At 41.7% G+C, this 27448-nt stretch overlaps 2 protein-coding genes across 2 annotated transcripts; both read right to left on the bottom strand.

Moving 5' to 3' along the window:
* Positions 1-304: 304 nt before the first annotated feature.
* On the bottom strand, positions 305-26203 carry LOC119726486 (hepatocyte growth factor receptor-like). The gene is made up of 27 exons (XM_038198195.1): positions 26014-26203; positions 23235-23438; positions 22227-22352; positions 21896-22011; positions 21519-21645; positions 19816-19972; positions 19245-19341; positions 18589-18706; positions 17711-17845; positions 16959-17054; positions 16407-16512; positions 14795-14970; positions 14223-14374; positions 13070-13184; positions 10541-10677; positions 10025-10189; positions 9600-9705; positions 8678-8899; positions 7996-8154; positions 7295-7502; positions 5692-5862; positions 5412-5492; positions 5005-5186; positions 3646-3755; positions 3028-3190; positions 2532-2668; positions 305-2226 (listed from the first exon to the last, which is right to left on the bottom strand). Exons 1-27 carry the CDS (start codon positions 26116-26118, stop codon positions 1914-1916), a joined length of 3984 nt encoding a protein of 1327 aa, XP_038054123.1. The 5' UTR covers positions 26119-26203; the 3' UTR covers positions 305-1913.
* Positions 26204-26237: 34 nt separating this feature from the next.
* LOC119726344 (plexin-B-like) lies at positions 26238-27065 on the bottom strand. The gene has a single exon (XM_038197999.1). It carries the CDS (start codon positions 27063-27065, stop codon positions 26238-26240), a length of 828 nt encoding a protein of 275 aa, XP_038053927.1.
* Between the last annotated feature and the right edge of the window lie 383 nt (positions 27066-27448).

Below are 27448 nucleotides of genomic sequence, written 5' to 3'. Positions count from 1 at the left end.
AATCAAACCAGCTATGATGTCTTGTACGAATGAAAAAGCAGCCCGTTTAACTTTTTTGGCAAATGAAATCATTGCAATAAAGATTTGGCCCCGACGACACGGAATGCCTAAACATTTGTTACATGTATTACCCCAGCAAGTTCCGTATATCACCACTATCACTAGACAATTCGTCATGATATAGAAACTTAAATGTCCCTATCTGATCAGAAGAAAAAGTAATGATTTTAGGGTGATGGCGGTTCGTCGTGATGATGCCCTCTCGCGGCGGCGGGTTATTGCGAATCCAATATGCACAACAATGTTTTAGCCTAAGACTTAAAGAAATGTGACACAATCGAGCGTCGCGCGCAAATCGTCGCAACTTAATTTGGTATCATAATGTTGGTAAAATACTGTGCTGTAAGAAAATGTAGAAATTAAGGCGGAAATCTGCGTCAATCTAAAGCGTATTTTCCACGTTGCTGGAAAAAACTTTCTAATTTGAAGTTAATTTTGATACAGCTCGGCAAGCAAACGGAATGCGACTGGCCACAGATTTTTTGAAAGGGAAATAAAGTATGTGAACCATTCGGTTGGCAGCCTGGTTCCAAGCAGTGCCAAAGATGCTGGCGTTTAATATCGTTAACAGGTCGGGAAACCACACGGTCCATCCACTGCAAGTGAACGATGGCAATAGCGAAACATAACATTTTTTTTTTAAAGCCTGTACCATTTTTCAGAAAAACAAATCATGAATTAAGAGGGTTCATAATCATCATTATGTTATCTACCACATATTAAACTAGTAGAAAGTCACCACCATGGGATTGAGTTGCAAGGCAACCAATGCCACATATGCAGAAGTGGTAATGGGGCGAAGTGGTTATTTTCCGATCTGGGCTATTACGCGGCCCAACGTTACCGTTAAAAAGGAAGGCAAAACACTTGAGTAGTCTATCCAAGCAAATTACCCAAGAAAACCTTCAACAAGTGTGCCATGCATTTTCAAAACGGGAGGTACTTGAACAGACACACTACGGACTAGCTTTAATAGCTAGCACTGTAGCATCGCACGATCATTGACATTGTCAAACAATAGTTGGCGCTATTCAGAACGACAAATTTGCCGATGGACCGTAAGTTAGGTTATGGAAAGGATCACAAAGACCAAACCTCAAAAAGCTTTTAACAGTCTGAATAACAAAACTATGTAAACTAATTTCAAATTGTTAGGGTGACATATATGTACAGCTCGCTACTCATAATGTCCACCTACTTCTATATATATTTTTCAGGGCTATAAGAATCTATCTGCCAAGGTTGGACCAGTCAGTCACGATTCCGATCATATGCAACCTGACTATACTACTGATCCGTCTAGATTTGTATATTCGATAGAAACTAAAATTAATTATGTACGTTTCAACATTTTAAAGAATGTAATGATAAAAAATGGACTAAAGATAAATTAAGGTGTCTTTTTACAGAAACATTAGTGAGTTATGAATTTTAACTTTAGAGTTTAGTAAACATTGAGACCAATACATTTTTAATTTTGGAACTCAATGAACTATTTTTTTTGGTATATTTATAGCTGTACAAACAGGAATATCAGAGTCGACTTCTCCATGATGTAATGCGGGTACTGCTGGATCTGCAGCTTTTCTCTTATGATTATGAGTCTCGAAATGGGATTCTGGGAAGAGCCTAGAATCAGACCAACTGGGAAATCACATATCGTGAGACAAATTCGATTAAAAGACGCTCCGACTGATAAAGTTATCTCGTTCACAGAAATTACTTTAGTCAACAAAAATGTGGACCCTTTAAAAGCCACTGCAGTAACCATGCTGATGTGTGCAACGATACAAACTTTAGTATCTTTTTTTTTCTCGCTGAACATGTTTGTAAGACAGTCTTTTACACTTGAGTTATCTGAAGACGCTCTTATTGACGTAATCCGGGCGAGCGCCATTGGTGGCTGTTGCGCTGTCTTCGCTGGTTCCCACGTCGGTGCACGGGCCGTCCACGCCAAACGATGTTTCCATCTGAATGGGCACCAGGTAGCTGTCATCCTGTGCACCGGATGCTTCGCCGTGTTCGCCCGGCCCTTGCCCTCCCACACCTGTCCACGTGTCATGAGCGCGACGTCTAGCCAACAGATCGTCCAGCTCGTTGACAATTTGGCTGAAGGTGCACCGGGACTTGGGGTTGTCCTGCCAGCAACGTTCCATTATCCGGTAGCTGTATCATTCGAGGGAAAGAAAAAGAGATTTATCAGTCATCATCCGATAGGTCCGGGGTAAAATTTGTCTTTTTATAGGACATTTGAATTTGACATTATTTGAAAGGTATATCAATTGTGTTAGTTCCCATTGTTATTTTGATTTTCCATATGCATTGCGAGGGGACCACTCCCCCAGGAAAAGAAAATCGCTTCTCATCGCCTCTGATGTACCCCCTCCCTCTAGACACATCCTGACGAAGATGATAAAACAATCCACGTCACTTTTTGATCATGTGTATGGTAGGAGATGACTTCAACTTACACCTGTGGCGGGCAGTCCTTAGGGGCATCCATCCGTTGGCCGCTCCTCAAGATGTCAAACACATCTTTGTTGGCAACTCCAGGATAGGGTCTTTCACCTCTGCTAAATATCTCCCACAGGACCACGCCGTATGACCACTACAAAAAAAAGAGAGAGGAAAAGGCTATTCACGCTGGCTTTATAGCGAATGCTTGGCCATCCAGTTTGAAATAGTTACACGCATCTAATTTTCAGTTTAGCTATTGACACATCCAGGCAATAGAGAAACCATACACGCTACTGCATATAAAACGACTGCCATGTGACAGACGAGCTAAGTGAACAATAACTAGCATAATGCTTTCCCCGCGGAGAAGGATGTGATTCGAAATGTATTGACGTTAGTCTCCATGTTGCTATAATTAAAAAGAAGCACGTTTTTACAATCTTCAACTTTTTAATTGATGTGTGGAGTTACCAAATTCTTGGTTCTAAGATAAAATGGCTTTTCGCATACCGCGTCAGTTCTGGCGTTGTACACTCGACGTTCCATGGACTCGGGAGCCATCCATTTGATAGGCAGCTTAGCCTGGGCATCGCCGCTTGTGTAGTAATCCGATTCTTGCACGTCACGTGACAGTCCAAAATCCGCTATCTTCACCAGAAGATCACCATCCACCCTACACAGTATTTTTGACAAAAAAGGGGGATTAAAAAAAAAATGGAAATGTACCTCTGTCATTTCTGTTTTAGCCTCTGAAGAAGAACTTGCTAAGTTCGCAACGTCAGGCCACATTAATTTTTAGATTTATATATTTCAGGTCCACCCAGTCAGTAAGCAGTTTGCAGCAGTCTTACTTTTTTTCAAAAAAAATGGGATATTATTTTGGGTCATAACATTAAAAATAAAAGATGCCACTCATGATATGAGAAACTGAATGAAGTTTAAACTGCACACACTTTTCGATTTTCTTCTTTTACAACTGCTTTTTCATGTTTCACAAATGCGTAACCAATGTTTTATTGATTCTTTACAGAGACTATGATTGTGTTGACTCGGCAGAGTACTAAATATGTCTATTTTGTCTTGCAAATAGACCTAATGACTGCAACCATGTTAAAAATAAATTCTCACATGCAATTTCTGGCCGCAAGATCTCTGTGGACAAACTTGTGCTGAGCCAAATAACTCATACCGAGTGCGACATGTGACGCAAACCTCAACAGCAGAGATGTCGGCATGGACTAAAAACAACAGTAAAAGAAATAAGTCCATTGTTAAATGCATGGCATTATAAAGGGATATCAATATCAACGAATATCCCATTGGCCGTATTTTTGAACTTGAGGGCGGCGGGTTTTGACGTAATTTTACATGTTGTGACAATTCAAAAGTACTTTGTTCTTCTTTAACTGCATTGCTTCAATAAACGGGTTCTTTTCTGGCTTGTGTACTCGGGAAAAGGCGTTTTTACAAAGCCTCCATTCGTAAAGGGCCTGTCACATTATATGCGCTCTCATCGGAGACCTTACGGCGACCATTTTTTCCCCCATAAATTTAACAATCGCAGCGAGGGCGCCATAAAATGACAACTTTCTGTCTCAAAGAAGCTCAAGGTACGCTCATACTGTGCTCTTCCCGCGCTTACGATGCGTTCAACTCGCTCTATATGCGCCCCTGTCAAGCCCAATTACTCGATCTAGTCGCTGCCGCTGCGCTGTCACTGCGCTCACACTACGCTCTGCTCGCTGTTGACACGTCCTAGTAGCATGCGTCGCGCTCTCTATTCGACCAAAATACGCTCATGTGACGTCACTTGCACTGTATAAATACCACGACAAAACGGTCAATACAAAGTCCAGTTTAAAAAAATTATTCTACATGTCCATCGCAGTCGAGTTACTTTCTCATGAAGACTACGTCGACTGCCTTGCGCCTAAGCTGCTTCAATGCCATTTCAATGTCGCACGATTCACGCTCGCACAGCGCCCAGGTTGCGTCATTACTGCGCCCTGGCCAGAGCGCAGAGGTGTTGCGATTGTTTTGAGCATGTTCAAAGACCTTTGCGCTCATCGGAGACCATTAAGACCCTCTGGCGCCCATCTGGCGACCTATGTAGTTGTCGCTGCGATCTTGTAGTTGTTGTTGCGCCCCAGCTATTTTTCAAGGACGCAGTGAGAGCGCATATAAGATCGCAGACAGTGTGACAGGGCCTTAAACAAATGGCCTTTGGCTATTGGGAAATCGCCAAGAAAAGTAGTTCAGATCGTTTTCTTTTTAAAACTTTGGTCAACCCTATCATTCCATATTTTAGGTTAAGAAGCCAAGCCGACTGTCTTGCCATTGTTTTATAGCTTCTGTCCCAGACAAACGTAATTCCCGGGTATCGAATGTTTGAATCTACCTGCTCGGTACATGCTCGGGTTACGAATAAATGGTAGATAAATCCCAACTGTCTTCTACATTAATTGGTTTATTTTTTTAATACGGTACCTTTTTCTTTTTGATCATGAATTTCTTCAGGTCGCCATTTGCCATGAAGGGCAGAACCAACAGGGGGTTGTTATCTGTGTCAAAGGTCAACCCCAGTAGTCCCATCACGTTCACGTGGTCAAATCTTGTCATGATGAAACCTTCATCCAGAAACCTCACGACAAGTTTCGGGTCCGAGGTGTCTATATACAAAAAATAGATACGTTCATGATGCAACGTGTGGCACATCTTTATCCCTATACACATAGCCGGCGTCCCTACATTTCCGCGGGGCAACATGGAGATATTGGGAACCCCTTCATCAGTGGGAAAATAAATGAAATTTCAGAACACAGATAAAGATTTGTTTTCTTTCTTTTGCAACAAATGTTTCCATTTGTTGGCGATATTACATTTTTGTAACCAACCTTGCACTGTCTTAACTGCCACAAGTTGATCCTCTTTTGCTGGATCACGTAGGGTTGCTTGCAAAACGCGTCCAAATGCACCTACAGAATATGTCATTCAAATAAAAATACACCTCAAGGAAGGACAACATAAATTAATATTTTCTATTTCACTGGAAACTGGATTACGGGTCAAAGTGACCCATACATTACGTGTATTGTGAGGCTGTTTAATACACATCGAGTGGGACATCAAGATTTCGCGATGAGTGGAGTTGTTTTTATCATCATAGACTTCTACCTTGTCCGAGTGTTTCCCCAAATTCCAATTGGCTAAACTCGATGTGAATGTCGCGGGGAACGAAGCTGACCCTGTTATTCATTGCGATGCGCTTGTGTTTGGCCGCTGATCGCCGATGTGACGGTATCTGGGATCTCTCCGACCTTCCATGGCTGACGTTTGCTGAAATCTCTGAAAAACAAACACAACATAATCAATGTTCATGTACTGCATTTAAGGTTTTTTCATGGTGAAGGCTCGTCTATGTAATAGACCAATCGCAAATGCCATGGGTCTATGATATGTGAGCAGATTCGCTGATAATTAGGCATGACCCCGCCTCTTTACCTCCTAGATTTTGACCAATCAGCGGGCACTTTTTATATTGGGTCTTCGGTCATTCACCCGTTGCGCGTCATAGACAATGGATTAAAAAAAACCTGCGTCACGCGCTCTGTATCATGTTACGCGATAATGCGCCCGGCTGTTGTTGCATTACAAAACACTGCATTCGAATTGACCAATCAAACCATTTAATCCTGATTTAGGAATGAAATGCCGTCACGATTTAGTAAAGTCTACTCCGATTGGCTTGCGCGCGGCTTGCATATATGCGGATGTCTAGACATATCAGACGTTATACAGGAGTCTTGCTTCATGGATAACGGGTGATACTCAGACTAGGTAAAGGCGTGTTCGAACCCAAATGGGCGCGTTCTCTGGCAAGTTTTCCGTAAACTACAGCTTGTTTGCTAGTATCCGGCATCGTAAGGATAAGGGTGATTATTTGCAAGGAAGTGGCTACGGAACTGGTAACGGTCCCCAATTTCGCAAGGCTACGAGACCGGCAGCAATAACGCGCATGCATCAGTCGTTGGGAATTGGTTCCTAGGCAAAACTGGTTCTCGGATCGACTCTACAGAAGAAAGAAGCCTAGGCGAGGCTAAGTTAAACTTATTGTCCGAATTATTCGACGCTTCTGGTGTTTTTTTTTTTACCAAAACGTATCAAGCCATTACCGACGACTAAACAGTTTTTAATAACCCTGGGTGGAGTGACCTGATGCCCCTGGGGCATCAACAAACCAGATTTTTGGAAAAAAAAATTGAGGGCCAATGACGGTCACATCCTATCCAATCCTCATTCAACCCTTGCCAAATCAGCTGGTTCAATGAACTTTGCAGCCAGGGCTACACCCAGGCCGTGTCAACAAACTTTCGACCAGGCCTCCTGCCAAGTCTCATTGAAACATCAACAAAGACCTGTAACTTGACACAGCCATCTCCCTTCATAACTGCATACCTCAGCCGCCAGTCAATTATCTTTCCAGCGCTCTGTCTGGCAACTGTCTGGACACTGTCTGGCACGTGGCTTTTTGTTGTATTGCTATGAATAAGGTCTTGCGTAGTGCGGGAAAGTACCTGCTGCCCAGAGGGCCGCCGTTGACGAGTTGTTGTAAAAAAAAAATTGTAAACGCTGCGCAGGACACACCTTTAAAGTTGCACCACCACACAATGATTACCAAAGCATTCAATGTTCCCTGCCGGAAACGAATCCCCGAGATCCCCACAGGAAATCTTTAACCTATGGTTAATGCCACTGACCAATCAAGGTATGCTCTTACCGAGGTGCACCTCCAGTAACGTGTTCAACACTCTCTGTTCGTAGGTGCGCTTTCGACGCATTTGTTTGCAATACATGAGGCTAGCAGCGAGTACGATGGCCAGGGAGAAGGGGATAATCACGCTGGGTACAGCGATAGCGATGATGTGGTTGGCTGGTCGGCCGTAGATCACCTTCCCCAATTCAAATACCAAGTTGTTGTGTTGAACCTACGAAATATCAAAAGACCGACCAGTTAAATCTCTCGACGGGAGCATGCAGTACTCTAGAGTATTGTTGATCTAACAAACAGTCGTAATGTTTGTGTGTGCGTGTGTAAACACCGGCAATCGTGGACGTAGGACAAAAGAATTGGGGCGCAAACAATACGTCCACGATTGACCGAACGTCCACGATCTCAAATCGTGTACAAAACCAATGAGAGCTGTCGCTAAAAAGTTAGAGTACAAACAAAGGAAAGAGGATTAGGGACAATGGGGCGTCCACGATTGCCGGCATTTACACACGCGGGTGTGTGTGGGGGGGGGGGGGGACTGTGAGGTTAATCTTAATTATTTACCATGTAAATTATTAATCCATTCATTATCAAAGTATTTTGGAGGACTGAAATATAAGTAAATAGTTTCGCTTAAAAAGGTGAATTTGCTGCCGAGATATTTTTGGGTACACAATTCGTAATGCAGAAATCGAAACAATGCTCACCACAGCTGTGAGATCACCACTTTCATCTAAGCTAGTCGGCTGAACTTTGGGCAGCGTACATTGCAGAATCGTGCCGCTGATGTAAGTTACTTCACATAGGCCATTTCCTACATAGACGTTGATTTCTTTGGCTGTGATGGCGTAGTTTATCCTTTTCCCCTATGTAGAAAATATTAAAAATGTCAGTTACATATGCATCATGGAAATCGTTACCGTTACCAAAAGCTAGAAACCATCTTTTTATGGAGGCGTTCTTCAAAGCGGATAATATCGGACAATAAGTGGCGCTCCTCATGCCGGGATGTTTGACTTTAAAGGATGCGACTTTAAAAAGGGGCATTCGTAAAAAAAAAATCGTGAAAAAGAACAACCAAAATTTCCAATTGTGAGGTGACCAACTGGTAGACGACTTCCCCCCCCCCCATCCCAGAATGCCGTTGAAACCGGAGGATTCACCGCCCTGTCACTTATACACTACTGGTGGCAATTTGAAAAACTTACCAAGCATATTTACGAATCCAAACCTGGATACGCAACTGAAGGTGAGTTTGAAGAATGTCATCATTCCCAATATTGTAACTAACTAGCGTAGGAATATTTTCATCAGTGATCATTTCCTGTATTCGACTTAAAATGAGGCATATCATTCCAAATGTTTGCAAACCCGAGTACAAGATATTACCGTGAGTTCCAAAAGATTCCCGTTGGCCACGAACCCTTCCTCGTCGAACTGGAAGTACACGGGATCTTGGAAATACTCCAGCGTGACTCTCTTGGACTCGGACCAGGTAAGGAGCTGGGTCACACCGTCCATCACAAACCCAAACGGCACCTCGTTACATCGGTAAGGCCGGACATCCGGAGTTGGACATGCCATGCTTGTATCAGAATTGGTTCTGCATTTCTGTAGAAAATGATAACAAAAGTTCAAAAGGGTAACGAAAAACAGACTGCTACGCTTAAAGCCAGCAAAAGCAATCTATATATAATAGACGACAATGAATAAAAAAGAAAACGCGAAACGAAATTGATCACAATCGATTAAGGTAACAATATAACAAATTAATAAATACATCACATCTTATGTATTTCTTTGACCAATAGGGGCCTGATACGGGCCTATCAGCATTTAAGGCAAACAAAACAGAGGACTTTGAAATAGGGGGGGGGGGCAAGGCCCATTAGACTTACGTCCCATTGTTGCGGACAGGCAGACATTATTGATAATTATTATTACTAAAATTGTTATAATTTTTTTTGGGGGGTGGAGGTCGGGCGTCAGAGCGGGGGGGGGGGGGGGGGATTGACCGCCATCTAGATCCACACTTTATATTTTTTTAGTCATTTGTTGCAGACAATTTGTAGTAAACCCCTGCTTAATTTTATGATTTTTCTTCATGATACGGCTCAGGGATCAGGCAAAAAACAACAACATAGTTTTATAATGTTAGGAATAGTAAGGATGCAATAAATCACTGCGAATATATCTTTTATCAGATATAACCATGGTATAAGGCTGTGCACAACTTGCAATTACTTTGATTGGAAATGGTGAAATGGGCAATTCAGTCAGAGCAAAAGCCAATTTGCATCGGCGTCCGTACCTCTTTAAACTGTAACAAGGTGTTTTCGATGAGGCAGTAGGCCACAATCTTTGGTGTCTCTATGATGTGAAAGTCTTTCCCAGTTACCGTCAGATTTCTTCCACCTCTGTTTAAAACCAATGCATGTATTCAATTACAACAACATGTATCATTTCAGTGTAACTTCATGATAATAGCCCTAACATAAAATTAACATCCACAAGTTAACTCACTTTTCAGTGTACAACAGGAGATTTCACGTCCCACTCAACCGTAACCTTCTTTCGGACCTGATTTTGCAAACCTTCAAATCCTGCTTTATAATTGTTATCTTCGCCAATTCACTGAAATGGTTTCTGTCTTGTCAATGTTCGGAAGTCGCTAAAATTTGGTTCAGGAAGAGAAATGAATAAATAAATTTAAAAAAAACCGGAGGGGATAATTACGCTTCGATGCTGGTTAACGGTGAGACCTTTCTTATGACTGGGTCTGAGGCGAAGAAAAACCTCGACGTGGATGTTCTGTTGGCTCCGTCAAAGCTCAGTCTCAGAATGTCAATTGTACCTGCCACTGAGGGAGGCGTCAAGCACTGAATACCATCATCTCTGACGCTGGAAATAAAAAAAAGACATGTTAAAGCACCAAACTCCCTTAAAATATGTAAACAGGGCAATAACGTCATTATGTCTCAGGTCTTTAAGTTGGAACATAAAACCTGACCAACTGACACGGAATCCGATGGTTTCGGACACAACTTCGTATTAAGATTCGCAAAGTAGGAGCCAGGAAAAGATTTTTTTTTAATTGGTAAAGTCATGTTCGCTCATTGGCGAATGAACAGTGTGCTCATTATGTTTTTATTCTGGAATCCAAGGTCATTCACGATTTAAAATTAGCAAAAAAGTACAAATACTGAACATGTAAAGGCTTAAATATTGTTCTTATGACCACCGATGGCCTACCTGATAACTACACATGGTTTGTCTCCAAAATATGCTTCAATGTTCCTGCCTGCCTGTAAAGCTGTTCCGCTGACTGTGACTAGGGTCCCTCCCGCCTCGGGGCCAATGGTAGGGGAAAAGTTGGAAATGCGTGGATCCTTCACGGGTAAAAAACAAAAGAAATTATACCTAAATTCTCCCATGTAAACATAATCAACATTAATAGCTAAATTATTTCTCCAAACAGAACAATGCCATGGTTGAAAACAGTGTTGTAGTGGAGTACCAAAACTCGAGTACCAAGTTTTCCGAGTACACACAGTGCCGAGTACGGGCCGAGTCCGAGTACTTTTTAGTCGAGTCCTGGGCCAAAAATCCGAATTCGAGTTTTTCAAAGTCCGAGTACAGGCTGAGTACAAGTACAAAGATATCGAGTACATCCCGAGTACATTTTTAAACTAAAGCATTATGGAAATTAGCACCGTTACTTACATGTGATATGTAAAGTAATTACCCAGTATTCCAAGAAATTAACATGAACACAAAATATTAAAAAGTGTTGTTTTTGCTTAAAATTCTTGATTGATTGACGATCTTCCTCATTCTGAAGGTTAGGACAAGAGTCGGTTTTGCAATGCTTGTAAGTACCTTTTCATTTTGTGTTCCCTATTTTACTTGGTTCAGCACAAACACCTATTTATTTGCAAAGTCTCAAAAATAAAATTGCAGACAGAAAAGTACAAACTATAGGCGTACTTCAGTAAAATTCAGTGATATCTGTTGACCAGACCACCTTTACTTGCATAATCAAAATGTTAATGCATCATCATGGTAATAGTCATATGAAGTGTTGTTGCACGAAAAGAAGTTTAATTCTCTTAGATGTTTTATTGATGACTTGACTTGCATACTGCGCTGTGCTGCTTCTGTCCGTTAGCGAAATATTCCTTGTGATCTTTAAACCCCCAAAATATAATTTCTGCCGAAGAAGACATGTCTATGTCGAAATCGAACTCGCCGCCATGCGCCAGAGAATGTTTTATTGATGACTTGACTTGCATACTGCGCTGTGCTGCTTCTGTCCGTTAGCGAAATATTCCTTGTGATCTTTAAACCCCCAAAATATAATTTCTGCCGAAGAAGACATGTCTTTGTCGAAATCGAACTCGCCGCCATGCGCCAGAGAATGTGACGCGTTTCCAACAAAGAGTGATGTGCACAACCTCTTCCCCACGGATACGATCTTTCCTCACCTTGTTTGTTTGAAAATGCCTCGTGTGATGAACGCACATGCAGCCCATGGTAAGAAGGTTGCGATTTATTTCGCTGTTATTCTTGTAGTCTTCAGTAGGTATAGGACAGTAAAAAATGTGCACCAGCGATACTGCGAGCGCTGTCAATACCCATTCACGAATACTAGATTTAGAGTCGATAAAGAATACAGCGCAATACTTTCATCATTTTCATATACACTCCGTATGGTCAAAGTTAGGTATCGAAAAAATAGTATCGAAAAAATCCGAAATTTCTTTCGAGTACTGCGCGACTGGGATCAAGTTCACTGAGTACAATTTTTCGAGTTAAGGGACGAGTCCGAGTAAAAAATTACGAGTAGGTGCCGAGTAGGCCTACTTGCTTTTTTCGAGTACTTTTGATCGAGTACGGGCCAAGTACTTATCGGTACTCGAGTTGTACTCGAGTTCGAGTTCGAGTACGAATACTCCAACACTGGTTGAAAAGCAGAAGTTCATAATTCATGAGGACTCTACTCGGACTGAACTCCATCAAAGTAATCAAATGCAGAATTATCCCCCCCCCCAAAAAAAAAAAACAACGCAGAGGCAAACGAAGGAGCAGAAAAATTGCAGCTTTCAATTCACTTCTTCACTCATAGAGTTTCATCCTGCTTTGCAATGCCATCGACGAGAAGTTTCAACCATTATCCGTGATGTATTCTTTTCCAGTTACTCTCCAACAGTACGACTTGATATTAAAATGTTCCTATATGTGGAACCAACTTGTTTAGACTAAGTCATGTTTTAAAAATACTACAAGTGGAACTTGCGCGATCCCCCTGGCATGCTGGCAGTTTTTATACAGTCAGTTAGTACGTATATACACTTGTCTATGTACCTAACCATATTCCTTCATATACTAATGGGGAAGACCTTTGTTATCCTTCCTTTGTTTCACTTTGTTCCTATTGAAATATTCTCAAACTCCATAGCGTTTCCCTTATGGGGTAGATTGATTTCAAAAGATAGGGAAAATAGAGCCTATTGTTCCATTGAGTTTCCTACCCCATAAGGAACCCTCCACTGCAAAAACTGCAGTGTTAAATTTACACTATTGGTATCTATATAGGACCATCTGGTGTTAAATTGTACTGGTGTTGTCCTATATAGATACCAAATGGTGTTAAATTAACACTACAGTTTTTGCAGTGTGTACATGTTCAGACAGACACACAGAAGAACTATATGCTATCGCAATATCCCCCCTCTGGCTAAAAAGCCGGGGGGGGGGGGATAAAAATCAATTAATATTTACCGCATAAATAAAGTTCAAAGAGCTCGAGGAGTATTGCAATGAACCATCAGCTCCAGTGACAGTAAGAGCGATTAGGGCAGGACCTTCTGAATGAGATCGCACCAGGCATGAAAGTCTATAGAAGAAACAAACAATGAAGTGAGGAACATACAAGATTATTTTAACAACCAAAGCTAATTGTTTGTGGCTCTAATGACTGTTAATAAACGTTGAATGTCGTGGTGTGTGGAGTTTGCGGTACTGTGCGGATACCGTGCACGATTTGGGGCATAAGGAAGGAAAGACGTGGTGTGTGGAGTATCTTCAGTATCTCTAGTATCTCTATACAATATAAAAATAGTATTACCCAGCAATCCCCCTAGATGTCTCAAACGAATTCCTGGGATTCCGAACATAAACGATCAACACAAGAGAGAAGGTTTTCCTCTGCCCAATATACCTTACTACAACTGAGAAAATCATGAAAAGGAGCCAATGGCGTTAAAGTAGTACCGGTAATGGTTTTTGCCCACTAATACAACAAGCTATGTTTTAATTTTGTGCTGGATTCTTCGTTATGAACTAAACAAGCTACAGACTGGGACCTTAAGTTTCTCCAAAACTGTTACTGGGCAAAAGAAAAGTTCCTCAGTATTTCACCAACCAAGTTTGAAGACTCCATTTATTTTGAAAGGAGAATTTTTTTCAATATTTGGCAGTGGCTTGCATATGAGAGGAAAGTCAAGTGATTTAAAAATGACGCTAACGACTCGACTTGTACATGTCCATCCATGGTCCAACTGTTAAACAAGACTGACTTCCTTATTCATTGTCATTAGTCTGGTGCCTGACTAAGGAGAAATGTTTAGAAAAAGTGACCTAGTACCCGACATCCTAGATATTTCTTTTGGCACAGTCAGCTGACAGTTGATGCAATACTGAGGAGTTGTTCGACTGGTTGTTTCAGCTGCCAGTCTATTTTCCTGTACTGCATATTTTCAATACCTTACGTTTTGGGACTCTCATACAAAGTATTGAGAGTCCCAAATTTTCGGACTATACAAGTCCCAGATTAATGTAAACATTCTTTTATTTACACATATTTGAAAAGTGATCGATAATCTAAGATTAAAAAAAGAAAGTTGTTTCAGTTTTAATTGCATGATAATTGTACCTTTCTCCTATCGAGTAGTTGCTTTCAAGACCAACGATATCACAAACTTGTCCGCCAACGGTAGACTTGACGTCACCAAATCTTCGGCCCAAGTCTGTTCCAGACAGAGTGATGACCGTGTTTCCTTCAATCGGTCCAGAAGCAGGGTGAACCTTGGACATTTGGAAACAGCATGTTTAATTCGTATTTACAAGAAAGTACCGTTAGTTATGTTTTCCTTTCAAACGGAACGGACGTACGTGTTACCGCGTACTTCTGTTGTGTTTTTAAGTTAGGTCTTCAGATATTATGTTAACAGCTGATATATGTCACTGTGAGATAAAAGGTGGTATTATTTGCCGACGACTACACGTTTTGCCAACTGGACAACGATTGTGCTGACAAAAACGATTAACACATAGAGGAAGGGGCTTAACCACACCCCATCTACCCCTCTACACTAAAAAAAGACCTCTCTAAGCTAAACCAACAACAAAGCGAATTCATACCAATGTTGAGCAAACAACATTCCCTTACAGGGTTCCAACCATTTTTTTTTCAGTGTAGTGACAACTCTCATCTTCGCCACTTACTTCGGTGAGGACAGGATCGGGACAGTTCAGGCCATTGTTCAATGTTACAATTCTGGGCGCACTGCATTGGGTATCATAGGAGCACGTGTTGCCACACCACACACAGCTGAGAGCTGGTCGAGCTGCGACGCAACGACTGCAAGCGCGACCAACGATGGTACAATTGTACAACGTCACTAGTAGAAACAAACATAACAGGTTTTCATAAATTAAACCGAATATTTAATTAATATTCACTTGATCAAAGAAAACTAATCTAATGTAGAATTTGAACAGGCGACTTTCGGTAACCAACATCTTGAGTACAACTTTGATCATCATCGTCATCATCATTATCATCATCATGGCCAGTTCCGTCGTGAACGACGATGGAGACGTCAACTCTCACAGTCATCTATGTACAGCTGTGTTGAGCTAGAGCTACCTTGTAGACAGCAGATCACCAATGGGAACGGGTGCTGGCAGTTGACTTCTAAGTAGTGTTTCGTATCCCAAAAGCGGCAAGATCACGTTTCAGGACATCTTTGTATCGCAGTCTGGGTCAGCCGCGAGGGCGAGGAGCATTGGCAAATTTGCCATAGAGGATGTCAGGGATTCGGCCGTTGACCTGCCTATGCCGCTATGCACGTAACCAGCCTACCGAAAGTGGCGCTGACTCAGCAGGGTGAACATGTTAGTAGCTCCGGTGAGCCGCAGGATGAAAGCATTTGGGACGTGGTCACATCAGCAGGCATCGCAAGTGGAAGGAGTTGAGGCGACGCTCTTGGCGGCGGTACGTGGTCAATGACTCACCGCAGCACAGCAGGATGCTAAGTACACAAGCCACGTAAATGCGGATCTTCAACTTCATGGAGAGGTCTCTATTGCTCTAAACACGGTGGAGAAGTTGGTCGAATGTGGTTGCGGTCTTGTCAATGCGGGAGTTCAGCATCGAGGGAGTTGGTGTTGGTGATGGTAGAACCAAGGTATGTAAACGTATCAACCACGCTCAGAGTTGTCCCGTTGATTGAGATGTTGGGAGGAACTAGAGAACCCTGCGAAAGAGCAACTGTCTTACCCAGGCCGATCTTCATGCTGAACCCCGAACAAGCTTTGGCAAAGGAACTGCGCAGGAATTGGAGATCAGTTTCACTGTGGGCGACAATAGCAGCATCATCTGCGTACAGGAGTTCACGAATGAGGACGCGTCTAATGTTTAATAGTCTGAGCTGCGAGTGTGGAGCAGTACGCCAGAGGAATCAGGAAAGGCAATTAATGCCGACAAAAGAATCAACTTGGAAAAGTTTTCTTGCAAAAATAATGTTACTGTCTAAAATGGACATGGAATAGTTATAAAAAGATAACGGATATGAAATAACGACATCCAGTCATTCAAAACGTTACTATAACTTAATATTATTATAAACTGTACAGAAAAGTATGTAAAGAAAACGTTAAGATCGTATTTAACCCATCAATCTGTGTATGTTGTACGTCACATCAATTATTTAAAAGCCGAATCTAAATTTTAACTTCATTAAGATTTAGACTCTTTTATTCAGCATTTTTATGATGTTCATCATTTATTATATATTTGTCATTGCGCTCGAAACCTTAAAAAAAACGTCATTACCTGTATAGCTGTAAACATCATCTAGTAGGTGGTGTACGTTCAAATTATCCGTCCATTCCATAATCAGTAAAGCGTGTACCTCTCGCGCTCCACCCGAGAACGAATACTGTGGTCAAAGGAAGAAAAACATATAACTGAGTATGTTATATAACACAGTAGATTACAATAAAATTAATGTATTATCTCATTGGAAAATTGAATTTGCCTTAACTTGACACAGTTTTGCAACAAACGTGAATTTCAACTGAGATGAATATCAACATCAAAACATTCAGTTAAAAGAAAAATGCCTGGGAAAGGCCTGAGATTTTTGATGTAAAGTCTAAAAATAAAGATATTTGTATTTTTTTTATAGTAAGCTTGGACTGTTCTTCTAAAGAAACAATGACGGAATATAATGCAGACTTTCATGTGGAAATCAATCCTGATTTTAAATGTTGTAAAAAGTTTAATTTTAAAGAAAATTTGACAGTATTTTCTTTATGGAATTCCAGCTGGCAATGTACATGAATGTGATTTAAATAGGAAGTTAGGGAAAGACTCATATCTTACTGCTCTATCCTTGCATGTTATGGTTTCACCACTTCGTTCTGCATCAGCTAAGATGTCATTTCCCTCGACATGAAGAAGACATCTGTATGAGGAAACCTTGTCGTGAGGGAATCAAAAACAGGTCAGAATTTGATTATCACTGACAGAACTAAATTTACAACTACATTATCTGTTTTAACATAGTTTTTGCTATTTTCTTGTTACTGTATCCCAAGCGCCGTCCGAGAGTACCCCATTAAACTCGGTAATCGAGTAGTTAAAGAGGCCATGATTCTAGTCGCACCCCATGGAATAGACGCTTGCGCTACAACATCTTGACTTGAATCTTGAATCTTGACCTCCAGATTCTAATCATGCAGCGGGCGCCTTCTATAGTGTCTTCAGTAATCCGATGTTGTATGAGAACAAAATGGCAGACTAATCCACAGCTTTGGCAAAACGTCTGCTCAAAAGGACGTCACAACTTCTAAAAACGGCTCCGGTTGCCTGGCGCTCCGGGTCGCATAAAATGACATGCACGGATATATCAGACGATTGTAGTGTACCTCTGCACACGTGAACGTGTGATCTCCAGACTAGTCGTACCCTAAAAAGCCCTGCTTTGTTTTACTCGCACATGCTCAGAGGTCTGGATCGAGTAAATAGTGCTAATAAAATCTCCAGACGCAAGCAAAGAAATATAAATAAATAAAGCATTTTTTTCTCCAAAGATGATTGTTTAGGAAAAAGCTTTCTGATTTGTTTTTACGTACCTGTGCAGGGTCAGGCAGATTTTCTGTAGAGAGAGTGACTGATCTGGACACGCCCACTGGGATAAGCACCTCCCCTCCCTGGGCCTGAAGCTGCGGGCAAAAGGTGGCTCCTTTGGCGGTTGACACGCGAGAATTCTTCCGTACCAGGCACATGAATGCATAGAATAGTCCACAGGCAAATTCAGAAATGATTGCAAGTTGCTACTTCAGTTTGAAAGGAATGTATTACGGTTTGTCTATTTTCTATTTTCTAGCAACTAATGACGTCACCTTATAGACCACAAGTCGCGTCGGTGGTTAGTATGTTAGTAATCGGATGTTGCGCATGGTATCTAGACTAATTTAGCCATGAAGGTACGTGCTTGTGTGGACCTCTTGACTGTACTGAAGTAGATACCATATCTACGCAAGATCGGCAGACCTGGACAAATATTGTCGCCATCCACCACGAGCGACGCAGCCGACATAGAGAGATGAGTAGACCTCTTATGCATTCATTGTTACTGAATAGGCCTGATGCGGCGTTGCAGGTGTTTTGGATGGTATTTCATGTTAATTAGATTTATCTACAATGAATGCACAAAAAGGTTTAGGCCTACCCATGTCAATGTAAAACCCATTTTCCTCCATCCCCGCCTCTACGCATAAAGTATATGAATTATTGTTGATGTCCCCTAACGTGGCGCGGCACCTAACGTGGCACACTTTGATTTTTCGCCTCTTGTGCCTTGCTAGAGCAATTCGTTTCCCTCAAATTTCAGAGTAAGTGAAGTTTTCATCAAGCTAAACATTTCCGTTCACAATTATTGAGTATACCTACCCGTTACAAGGTTAAAAGATATTCTGTGAGGAACATTTAGCCAAGACTTCGAGCTTACCTTGTCACCGGTTATAATGATCTCATTTCCTCTTCTACACGTAGAGCTCTCGTGAGTGCATCTATCTTCAAACACACACCAGTCACACGCCCATCGGCTTCCAACACATGACACGCAACTGTGTGAAAAAGGTAATACAAATAGACACCGCAGCTGGCTTCAGTCATTGACTTGCTTCATTCAAATTGTATTGTTAACCTCTATGCCAAACAATTAAAACCAGTAGAAAACATGACAAGGCAAGTCTTGTAAAACTGGTCACAGAGCGCAAACAAATTCTATTCAACTGATTCAGAATGATTATCCACTGGAAGTTTCATACGTCTCGTGTACACAATGGGCAGGATCTTTCCCATAACGGGATAGTCCTAAGAATTAACACTGCCCGGCTCTCGTCGCCAGTCAATTAATAGGCTAAGTCAACAGTGACAGTCAGTGAGTGAGTAAATAATAGGTGAAGGAGATACATAAAAACAAGACTTTAGTCTGGCCCACTGGGACCAGTAACTACCGCACAAAGCAGCATTCATTATTCGTTGAGATATCGTTAAGAAACGATACTGTTAGGGGGCAAACCGGTACAGTGCAGATTACCTTTAGCGAAAATAATGCAACTTATTACTGCAATGTAATTAGTATGATTTTTTTTCTCTTACGAGGTATGACTGGAACACTCGTAGAAATGAAATGGCAAACTCAGGAAGTTGACGGACGTTTCCGTGGAATACACCGACAACTCAACGCTTACTGCATCTAGTGGGGAAAACACAGAAATAGATCAATGTTTTTTAAACGATTGACAAATCATTTCAGGATTTTGACGTACTTTAAGATGATGGTTGTTGAAGGGCTGATATAACAGACAAGAAAAAAATTCGATTCCAGAAAACACGTAAAATCACAAACATGAAATAGGAACTTGAACTGAAATTCGCGGGCAATGTTGTCATTTTTATCAATCCCATGCAACAGATAATGAGGAGGCAGTTTGAAAAAAAATCAGAGGTTTGCTGATCAAGACACGAAATTAGCAATGGTGCTGCATTCAATGTGCATATAACTGAATCTAATCGCCATAGACCATATACCTAGCAGCCATCCTAGAAGCCATCTTCAATTATTTTAATTTAGTAACGATTAATGCATGAAAGGTTCACTCATGCGTATCCGAACAAAACAAAGGTCTATTTCTCAAAAGTCATTAACAGAAGAACATCATTTTGGTACCTGATCCTTTTTCAATTGGAGGAATCCTGCCACTTGGGGGCGTTGTACATGTTAAACTGTCTTCAGTTACTATTGCTGGGCTGGCATAAGAACCGAAATGACACTGGTACGATTGGCCGGGAGAGAGGTCGGGAAGCTGCTGAATTGTCATACTCATCTGCATTGCAAACGGTAACTTTTAATCTTAACGTTCCTATTTGTAACTTTATGTGTAAGTGAAAGAATTCATTAGAATTTTGAAGACAGAGACAAAACTATCCAAGCGACGAATTGAATATTGTTTGATTCAAATAGCCTTAAGCATTGGCCTAAATTAAGCTTTTTAACATGAAAGGATACATAAAAGACACTGAGAAACCTCTTCACTATGAAAGCTATGAAACTCAGGCGGACTGGGACTTTGAGCGCAAAAAATATGATATAAAATAAGGCCAACTTTACTCACTCTAAGCTGACAAAATTTTCAAAACTTTGTATGAGGCAAAGACAGAGTCCTTCGTATTTCACTACCCAAGTTTGACTGCTTCAAGTCAATTTGTAAAGAAGAACATTGACATTCAACATTTTGCAACTGCATGAGAGCAACGCCAAGTGCTTTCAATTTAAAGCCTAATATTAGACTGATATGTCCAACTCCTTGAAAAGCCTTTCAGTAGTTTGGTGGCATGACTATGCACAAAATGTGTAGAAATAGAGACTAGGTACCAGATTTTTCTTTTGACACAGTGGATTGATGCGGTAGAAAAGGGGGTGTTGAACACGTTGTTTCTTATGCCAATATAAATATTTTCTTGTGTTGCATGTTTTCACTATCTTGTGTTAAGGGACTATCATACACAGTGTTAAGCAGTGTTGTAGGACTCAAGTCCCAGACTAGGACTCGAGTAACATTTTTTCGTGACTCGGACTCGACTCGAGTCACATTGGAAAATGACTCGGACTCGGACTCGGACTCGACCATGATGACTCTGAATCGAGTTTGGTGACTCGTTACTCGAGTCACGTATTTTCATTGAAGGGAAACACATAACGTTACGTACTTTCTTTTTTACTCCATAGACAATGACTCCATAGACATAGACGGCGCCGCGGAAAATTGTATCCAGGGGCCGCGCACGCACGCTAGCGCCTGCACCAGGACCCATTGTCATGCCAAAAAGTGTCCAGTATCATAGTTTTTAGGGAGGGGAATTAAAAGGAAAACACATTTTGGGTCTAAACAACATGCACACACACAATGCCAACTGTATACGCTGGGATTTACTTAAAAGACAGAAGGGATGTTTGAAAAATATTTTTAAACAAACTATGATTTGCTTGGTGAACAACTAAGAACAAGTGACTCGTGACTCGGACTCGAGGCTTGTGACTCGGGACTCGGACTTGGACTCGACGTTGGTGACTCGACTACAACACCGGTATTAAGAGTCCCAGGTTTCGGACTATAACTCAGGGTGAATTATTAAAGTTCAAAATCTTCTTTTATACGTAGCAAAGTTAGTGCTTCGCTTTGAGTAAACAATTTTCTTAGATTATAGCTTGACAGCAGGTAAAACATCGACTGATTGGGTTTCTGGACGTGTATTGATTATGCCTCTTGATGATATCAAAAGCTAGAGTTTGTTAAATAGACCATTTAAATTACGTTATTTAGGCCAATGCTAGAGGTATTACCAGATACTTGAATGCATTGTCTGACTCACCTGCCATTCCGTTTTTGTTATAGGGAGGCTGGCTTCCACACTGGTTATCTCCAAGCACTGTTCAGCGTCGTACGCAAGCCACCTTGTTGATACATCCGGCAATGGACATTCACAATATCGTGTGCATCTTTAAAAAAAAATTATAATAGGATCGGTTTTATTTTTGTACGTCGATTTTTTTGTTGAACTATAATTATCTTCCTGGCGAGCACGAGTGTCTCCCAATTGGGGTCCACTTTAATCCTCTTTGCGGTATCTATTGCAGGCAGCGTTACTACCGCACATCCATCTTTGAAGTCCTTACAATGACATCAAAATGTTGTACTACAATGCAAAACGTCTTACAGTTTCGGATGTCAATGACAACATGTTCTTACTTTCTTTCCAGCGAGCACCAACCGCAGTAAGGGTCGCCATCTTGTCCAGCTTTAGTCCCAATACACGCCGCGCATGTGGTGTACTGACTGCAATCGTCTACGCCGAGTTTCACTAACTGCAGTGTAGAACAGTCAAGTGAAAGATGTCGATATGTGTAGGTCATTGTGAAGGTATTTTTTGAAGCATAGCAAGACACAATGTTGATATTTCCAAAACAAATAAAATATTATTATCCTGATTGTTACATCAGGATAAAGAAAAACTTCAAATAAACGTTTTGGCCTAATGTGGCCTTTACCTGCATTACTGGAGGTTGTTACAGATATTTACCTTTTGTTCCGTTAACAGAATTAGTTCATGTGTTTCGCTGTCAACATGGATATCTCGAAGAACGGGACTGGCGTCAACACTAACCCGTTCATACAACCGACCAGTTGTGCTACTTTCCACGTGAACCTGCAGGCGGAGACAGTCCACTCAAAGTATGTGTTACAAAGTTTCACGATAATCAGTTGATATTTTCTGGGAAAGGTTTATTAACATTTCAAAACTCAAAAGTTTCTAAATCTTTAGGCTGTTAGATATTAACATAATTTAATGTAATTAATATAGTTAGATTATTTTATTTTATTTTTTTCTGGTAATGAAACCAAGGATTCTTCAAAAGTGCCCAAGGCACTGTAGCTCGAAAGCCTGAAGAAACCCGTAGAGAGAGGACAATGAGAAGAAATTACAGTTTTAGAGGTGGGAGGAAAAGCTCAGAGGAATATTCTGAGGAAAACCCACGGAATCAGGAAGGGACTTAAAACCAAGTCCACATGTTTGCCCAGGCGGGATTAAAACCCCGATCACAGCGGTGGAAGGCGAGGAAAGTACCGTTACGCCAACCTGACTCCTCTGACTCCTTGGATTGCATTCAGTAGCCATCTTTGAGGTGTGATTTGTTTTGTAAATCCAATAATGCTGAATGCAAAAGAATCAGTGCTGTTGACTTGAATCGCTGACTCGGACTCGAGTTGGACTCGAGTCGCTATTTTTTTTACTTGAAATTTGACTTGACTTGGGAACAATTGACTTGATACTTGACTTGACTTGAAAATAATTAACTTGAGACTTGACTTGACTTGGAAAAAAATGACTTCGTTACAACTCTTAAAAGAGTCCACTAATGTGCATCCCTGTTGAGCACCGAAGCCACACCTCGAGGATGAGTACAGTGCACACAAATTGTAATGCAAAGCAGACATGCCATGGTAAAAATGGTGTCGGTATACTCGAACTATAACACTTCCTGATCAATGGGAATATGATCGAAATATCAAATTCGAAGAAATTTACCTTAAGCAAATCTCCAGCCGATGTCCCGATTAAGGCGATGGTGTGGTTGACTCCTAAAGTGGTCGTGATTGATGACATGAGAGTACCAGGCAGCTCTAGAATCGCCGTGGATGGAACGGGGTCTATGCCCTTGGCATATCGGAATAACGAAATACCTCCATTAACGGTATGGGATTTGCAAAGATAGCGATCCAAAATGGGTATCTATAACGAAAGTACAAACAAGAAGGAAGGATTTACCTTATGCCCCAGTCACACATCCAAGACCAAAGACCCAGACCCCGCCAAGACGATGAGATTTAAGAATTTCTTGAAAATCGTACCAAATTTGTAGGATATGTGGCGCCAAATTCAAATTTCGTCTTCTGAGCCCCAGTCAGCAGACCGTGATCAGAATGTGCTGCGATGTCGCCCGAATACTACGACTCCGAAACGACCTCGAATCGAATAATGCGACTTCGCTACTAGAGTACTAACACAACCGATTGAGTACCGACACAAAAGACCGAGAACCGACGCCAAAACGACTCCGAAACGACACTAGAGTGACGTCATCTTCGGAATTACACGTTGTAAAGGTCTTACCGTCAAAAGTCGGCTAAAAAAATTGGCCGACCATGTACGACCACTGCAGATCTCATTTAGACTACTGCGATTTCGTTACCACTTCGTTACGACACAACCGTTTGAGTAGAGACAGAGAACAAACTTTGATACGTTTTGGATTTTTTTTTGCCGACCATAACGATATGTTTCAACTGTTGATACTTATTGTGGCTCCACTGCCGACCATGCACGACCTGTAGGATGCCTAAACGGCGCTCAAGAAGTCGCTCCGCTAAAGTTAAAATATCGTTCTGAGTTTCACGATGTCGTCGAGTCTTGCGTCTCAGCACTGTCTTATCGTGATCGGGAGGCACTAAAAAGCTCACTAAAAGCTTTAATGTCTGTCTTTAAAGTGATTAAATAACAAGTTTACAGCAGAAGAAACAGGCGAAAAGACAAGACGTATCATAAACAAATTGCATTTATATTTGATTTTTTTCTGCTGGAATTTTTGTTATGTATTTTTCTGTGTTACATAGGCTTAGGAGCGACGTTGGCGGTTGGAAATATAACGTCATTGCATCAACAATTGAAAACTGCGTCGAACCATAGGTGGTATATGAGCCATACAAACACAATGTACGTGTACAATAAAATAGCCATCTTTGGGTTTGCTCTTTGGTAGATTCGATGGTGAACTCGATAATGAATGTAACGGACAACATGGATACCAGATGGTTGTATGAAGTTGGATATAGCGGGGGTGATGCTCTTGGCCTACACGGGGACATCTCTATAGTCTGAAGTACCATTGGCCCGGCGTCCCATTGGTCCGACGTCCCATTGGTCCGGCGTCCCATTGGTCCGACGTCCCATTGGTCCGACGGCCCATGGCTCTATACGTTCCATTGATATAAACGTTCCATTGGTATAAACGTCCCAATGGTCCGACGTCCCATTGTTCCGACGTCCCACTGGTCCGAAGTACCATTGGTCCGAAGTACCATAGGTCCGACGCCCCATAGGATTAGGGTTAGGGCCCTGTCACACTTCTGCGTATCCTAATTCCTTATGAGTTGCGCATTGATTTTTTTTATACGCAGTCGTACGCACAATACGCACCTCATATGCATCTCTATCGTTTTATGTAAGTTTTATGTACGCAGGCATACGCATGGTACGGCCCAGTGCGCTGGATAGTTTTGGGCATGCACAAAACTACGCTGCGTACGCTGTTACGCAGGTCATAAGTTATAAATACGCAGCGCATCGGTCCCGCATCGGTCGAGCGCGGTACGAGTACGCTATGTGTTCGTGAGGGATAAGCCGTTCACACGCGGCAATACGCTGACCTCCTCTATTCGACGTATACATAGCGACGTATTGCACGAATTAGTACCGCTCGTCCTGCGAGCGGGCAGCGCATTGTACTTATTCGTAACTTATGAGAAACGCACAGATGGCGAACTTGCGCACTGCATACGCAACTCTTACGCCTCTCATACGCAGTGGATGCGCTGAATTCGTTACTTGTTCGCTAGATGTGCGTCGCACATATGTCAAAGTAATCAAAAAATTTCGACGTTTTTGATCGTACGGCTGCGTATTGAAAATTGTTGATAAGGAACTCATAAGGAATTAGGATACGCAAAAGTGTGACAGGGGCTTTAGGGTTAGGGTAAGGGTTAGGGTCAGTCAATCTGAACCAATGGAACTATACCGTTTTTTTATGTTTCGTCCAATGGGACGTCGGACCAATGGGTATCGTCGGACCAATGGGTATCCGTACCACTGTTACTTTGGACAGTCGAGACGTAACCGGCCTACAGTTCACAACTTAATGTTGTGTTCTGATGTGCCACAAGGTTGCAAAGGAATCGACCAGGCAATTGTATCATGACATTGAAGTCAGCGGCTTCATGCTTGTTAAGTTTCAGCTTCAAATATTACAAAGCCAGGTTAGCTTTGAACGTTTATCAGTATATCAGATGGTATAAGTATCGAGGCAAAATTCCACTAAAATACAATTCTCTAAAGCCACAGTTTGATTACAGACGGTGTTTTTAGTCCTCTATGCTTGTACGTTGTCAGTGTGGGCTCCAAAGCTTTATCGATATTGTACAATATGCGTGCACTTCTCTGAATGAATTGATTTGGCAAAAGGATCAAGATTTCATCTGTGGATTTTGTATGATTTTAATTAATAATGAAAAAAATATTCGAAATCACTTACCCTAAAGAAGCTGCAGAAACTGTTCAAGTATTCGACGCTGTATGTATTTCCATCTTGTATGCATCCCCGCACCGCTTCTCTGAAGGCAGCCAAGATGTCAGTCATCCTGTACACACACAACGCTGAGTGATCGCTGGGTACATCACTGGTACCTGGAGCTCCTTGGTTCTTGACAAACACTGCATAGAGCACCTGCCCGTCTGCATTGAGATTCAATGATGCCGCTAGATCAGGTCCTGCTGGTCCAAAGTGAGCTGCTTGCACCAAGCTGTCACACTGCCATCTGATCCACTGCACTGTAGGGTAATTTCTGTGTACGAGTCTAGATTAGCGCCGTCTTGACAAACGCGACTGAGTTTAGATGCAAGGTGAAATGATACGAAATAAGTAAATCCTCGAAAAGAAAACACCTTGATGTAATTGATAATTGTATCAGCGAGATATCTCCTGCCAAATACAATGTCATATTCACTCGATGCCGCCAAGAATCCACTACCGTATTTTAGCCTTCTTCTAGAAATCAGCGGGATATTGCGACGGTCAGATTGATCAAATGTTGCTCCCACATACAAATAATCTTTTTGATTCCGCCCTGGACCAATTGTAGCCACAGAAGCCTTCTCTGCGATCGATGTTACGGGATACACAGTGCTCATGATTACAGACAAATCTATCAAATTCCGCAGCTGGCACTGACCATTGTTTTCGCTGTCACAGGTTATCAGTCCCAGGGGAGGGTAAATGATCAAGATTTTGTTGTAGTTAGAGTCTCTATCAGGGCGATCTGTGTTGTTGTACGTGGTGATGTTCTTCTCGTGATCAAAACTGCTGTTAAGTCTGAAGAGCCTATTGACAGCCCCGACATAAACATCCCCCGATTCCTGATCGATGGTGAAGTGGTTGAATTTGGCGTTGGGGTTGGAGTGAGGATCCTCGTACGAGAAAGAAGCTATTTTGTAGTTTGCCAAGTCACCCTGCGACACAGCTACCGCGATGTGGCAGAGTGATGGGAGCAGCAGGCACAACTCAACGATTCTACTGAGAGTTGCCATGTTTTTACCATTCCGAATAGTCAGTTAATGAGTTCACGGTCTGTGTGTGTCTCTTCGCCGACGAACGGAGAGAATTTGAAAGGATTCTAGTTGTTGCATTAAAGCAGCCAGGTCAATTTCCGTATTTATTGGCAATAATTTCCTTGTAGCTCAACTTAAGGTTGTTTCGATATAATTTTTCTTATTTTTCACTGGCATTTCCGCCTAAGCGGGAAAGCCTTTGTTTTTGTTCTCATTTATTTTTTCTTCTAACTTCCCTTTTGTCTTGTTCTCCCCAAAATTCTATAAACATTTGTACAATTTTTTTGTTTTATTAAGGCCGGGATCTTAATCATACTTGGCCCAAACAAAGACCGCATAGCACATGTGGTCCTAGAGGATTG

The sequence above is a fragment of the Patiria miniata genome, unplaced genomic scaffold (assembly GCF_015706575.1).
Source record: "Patiria miniata isolate m_02_andy unplaced genomic scaffold, ASM1570657v1 HiC_scaffold_2, whole genome shotgun sequence".
Lineage (NCBI taxonomy): Eukaryota > Metazoa > Echinodermata > Asteroidea > Valvatida > Asterinidae > Patiria > Patiria miniata.
Note: the sequence above shows the minus strand (reverse complement) of the source record. Positions and strands in the feature narration are given on the sequence as shown.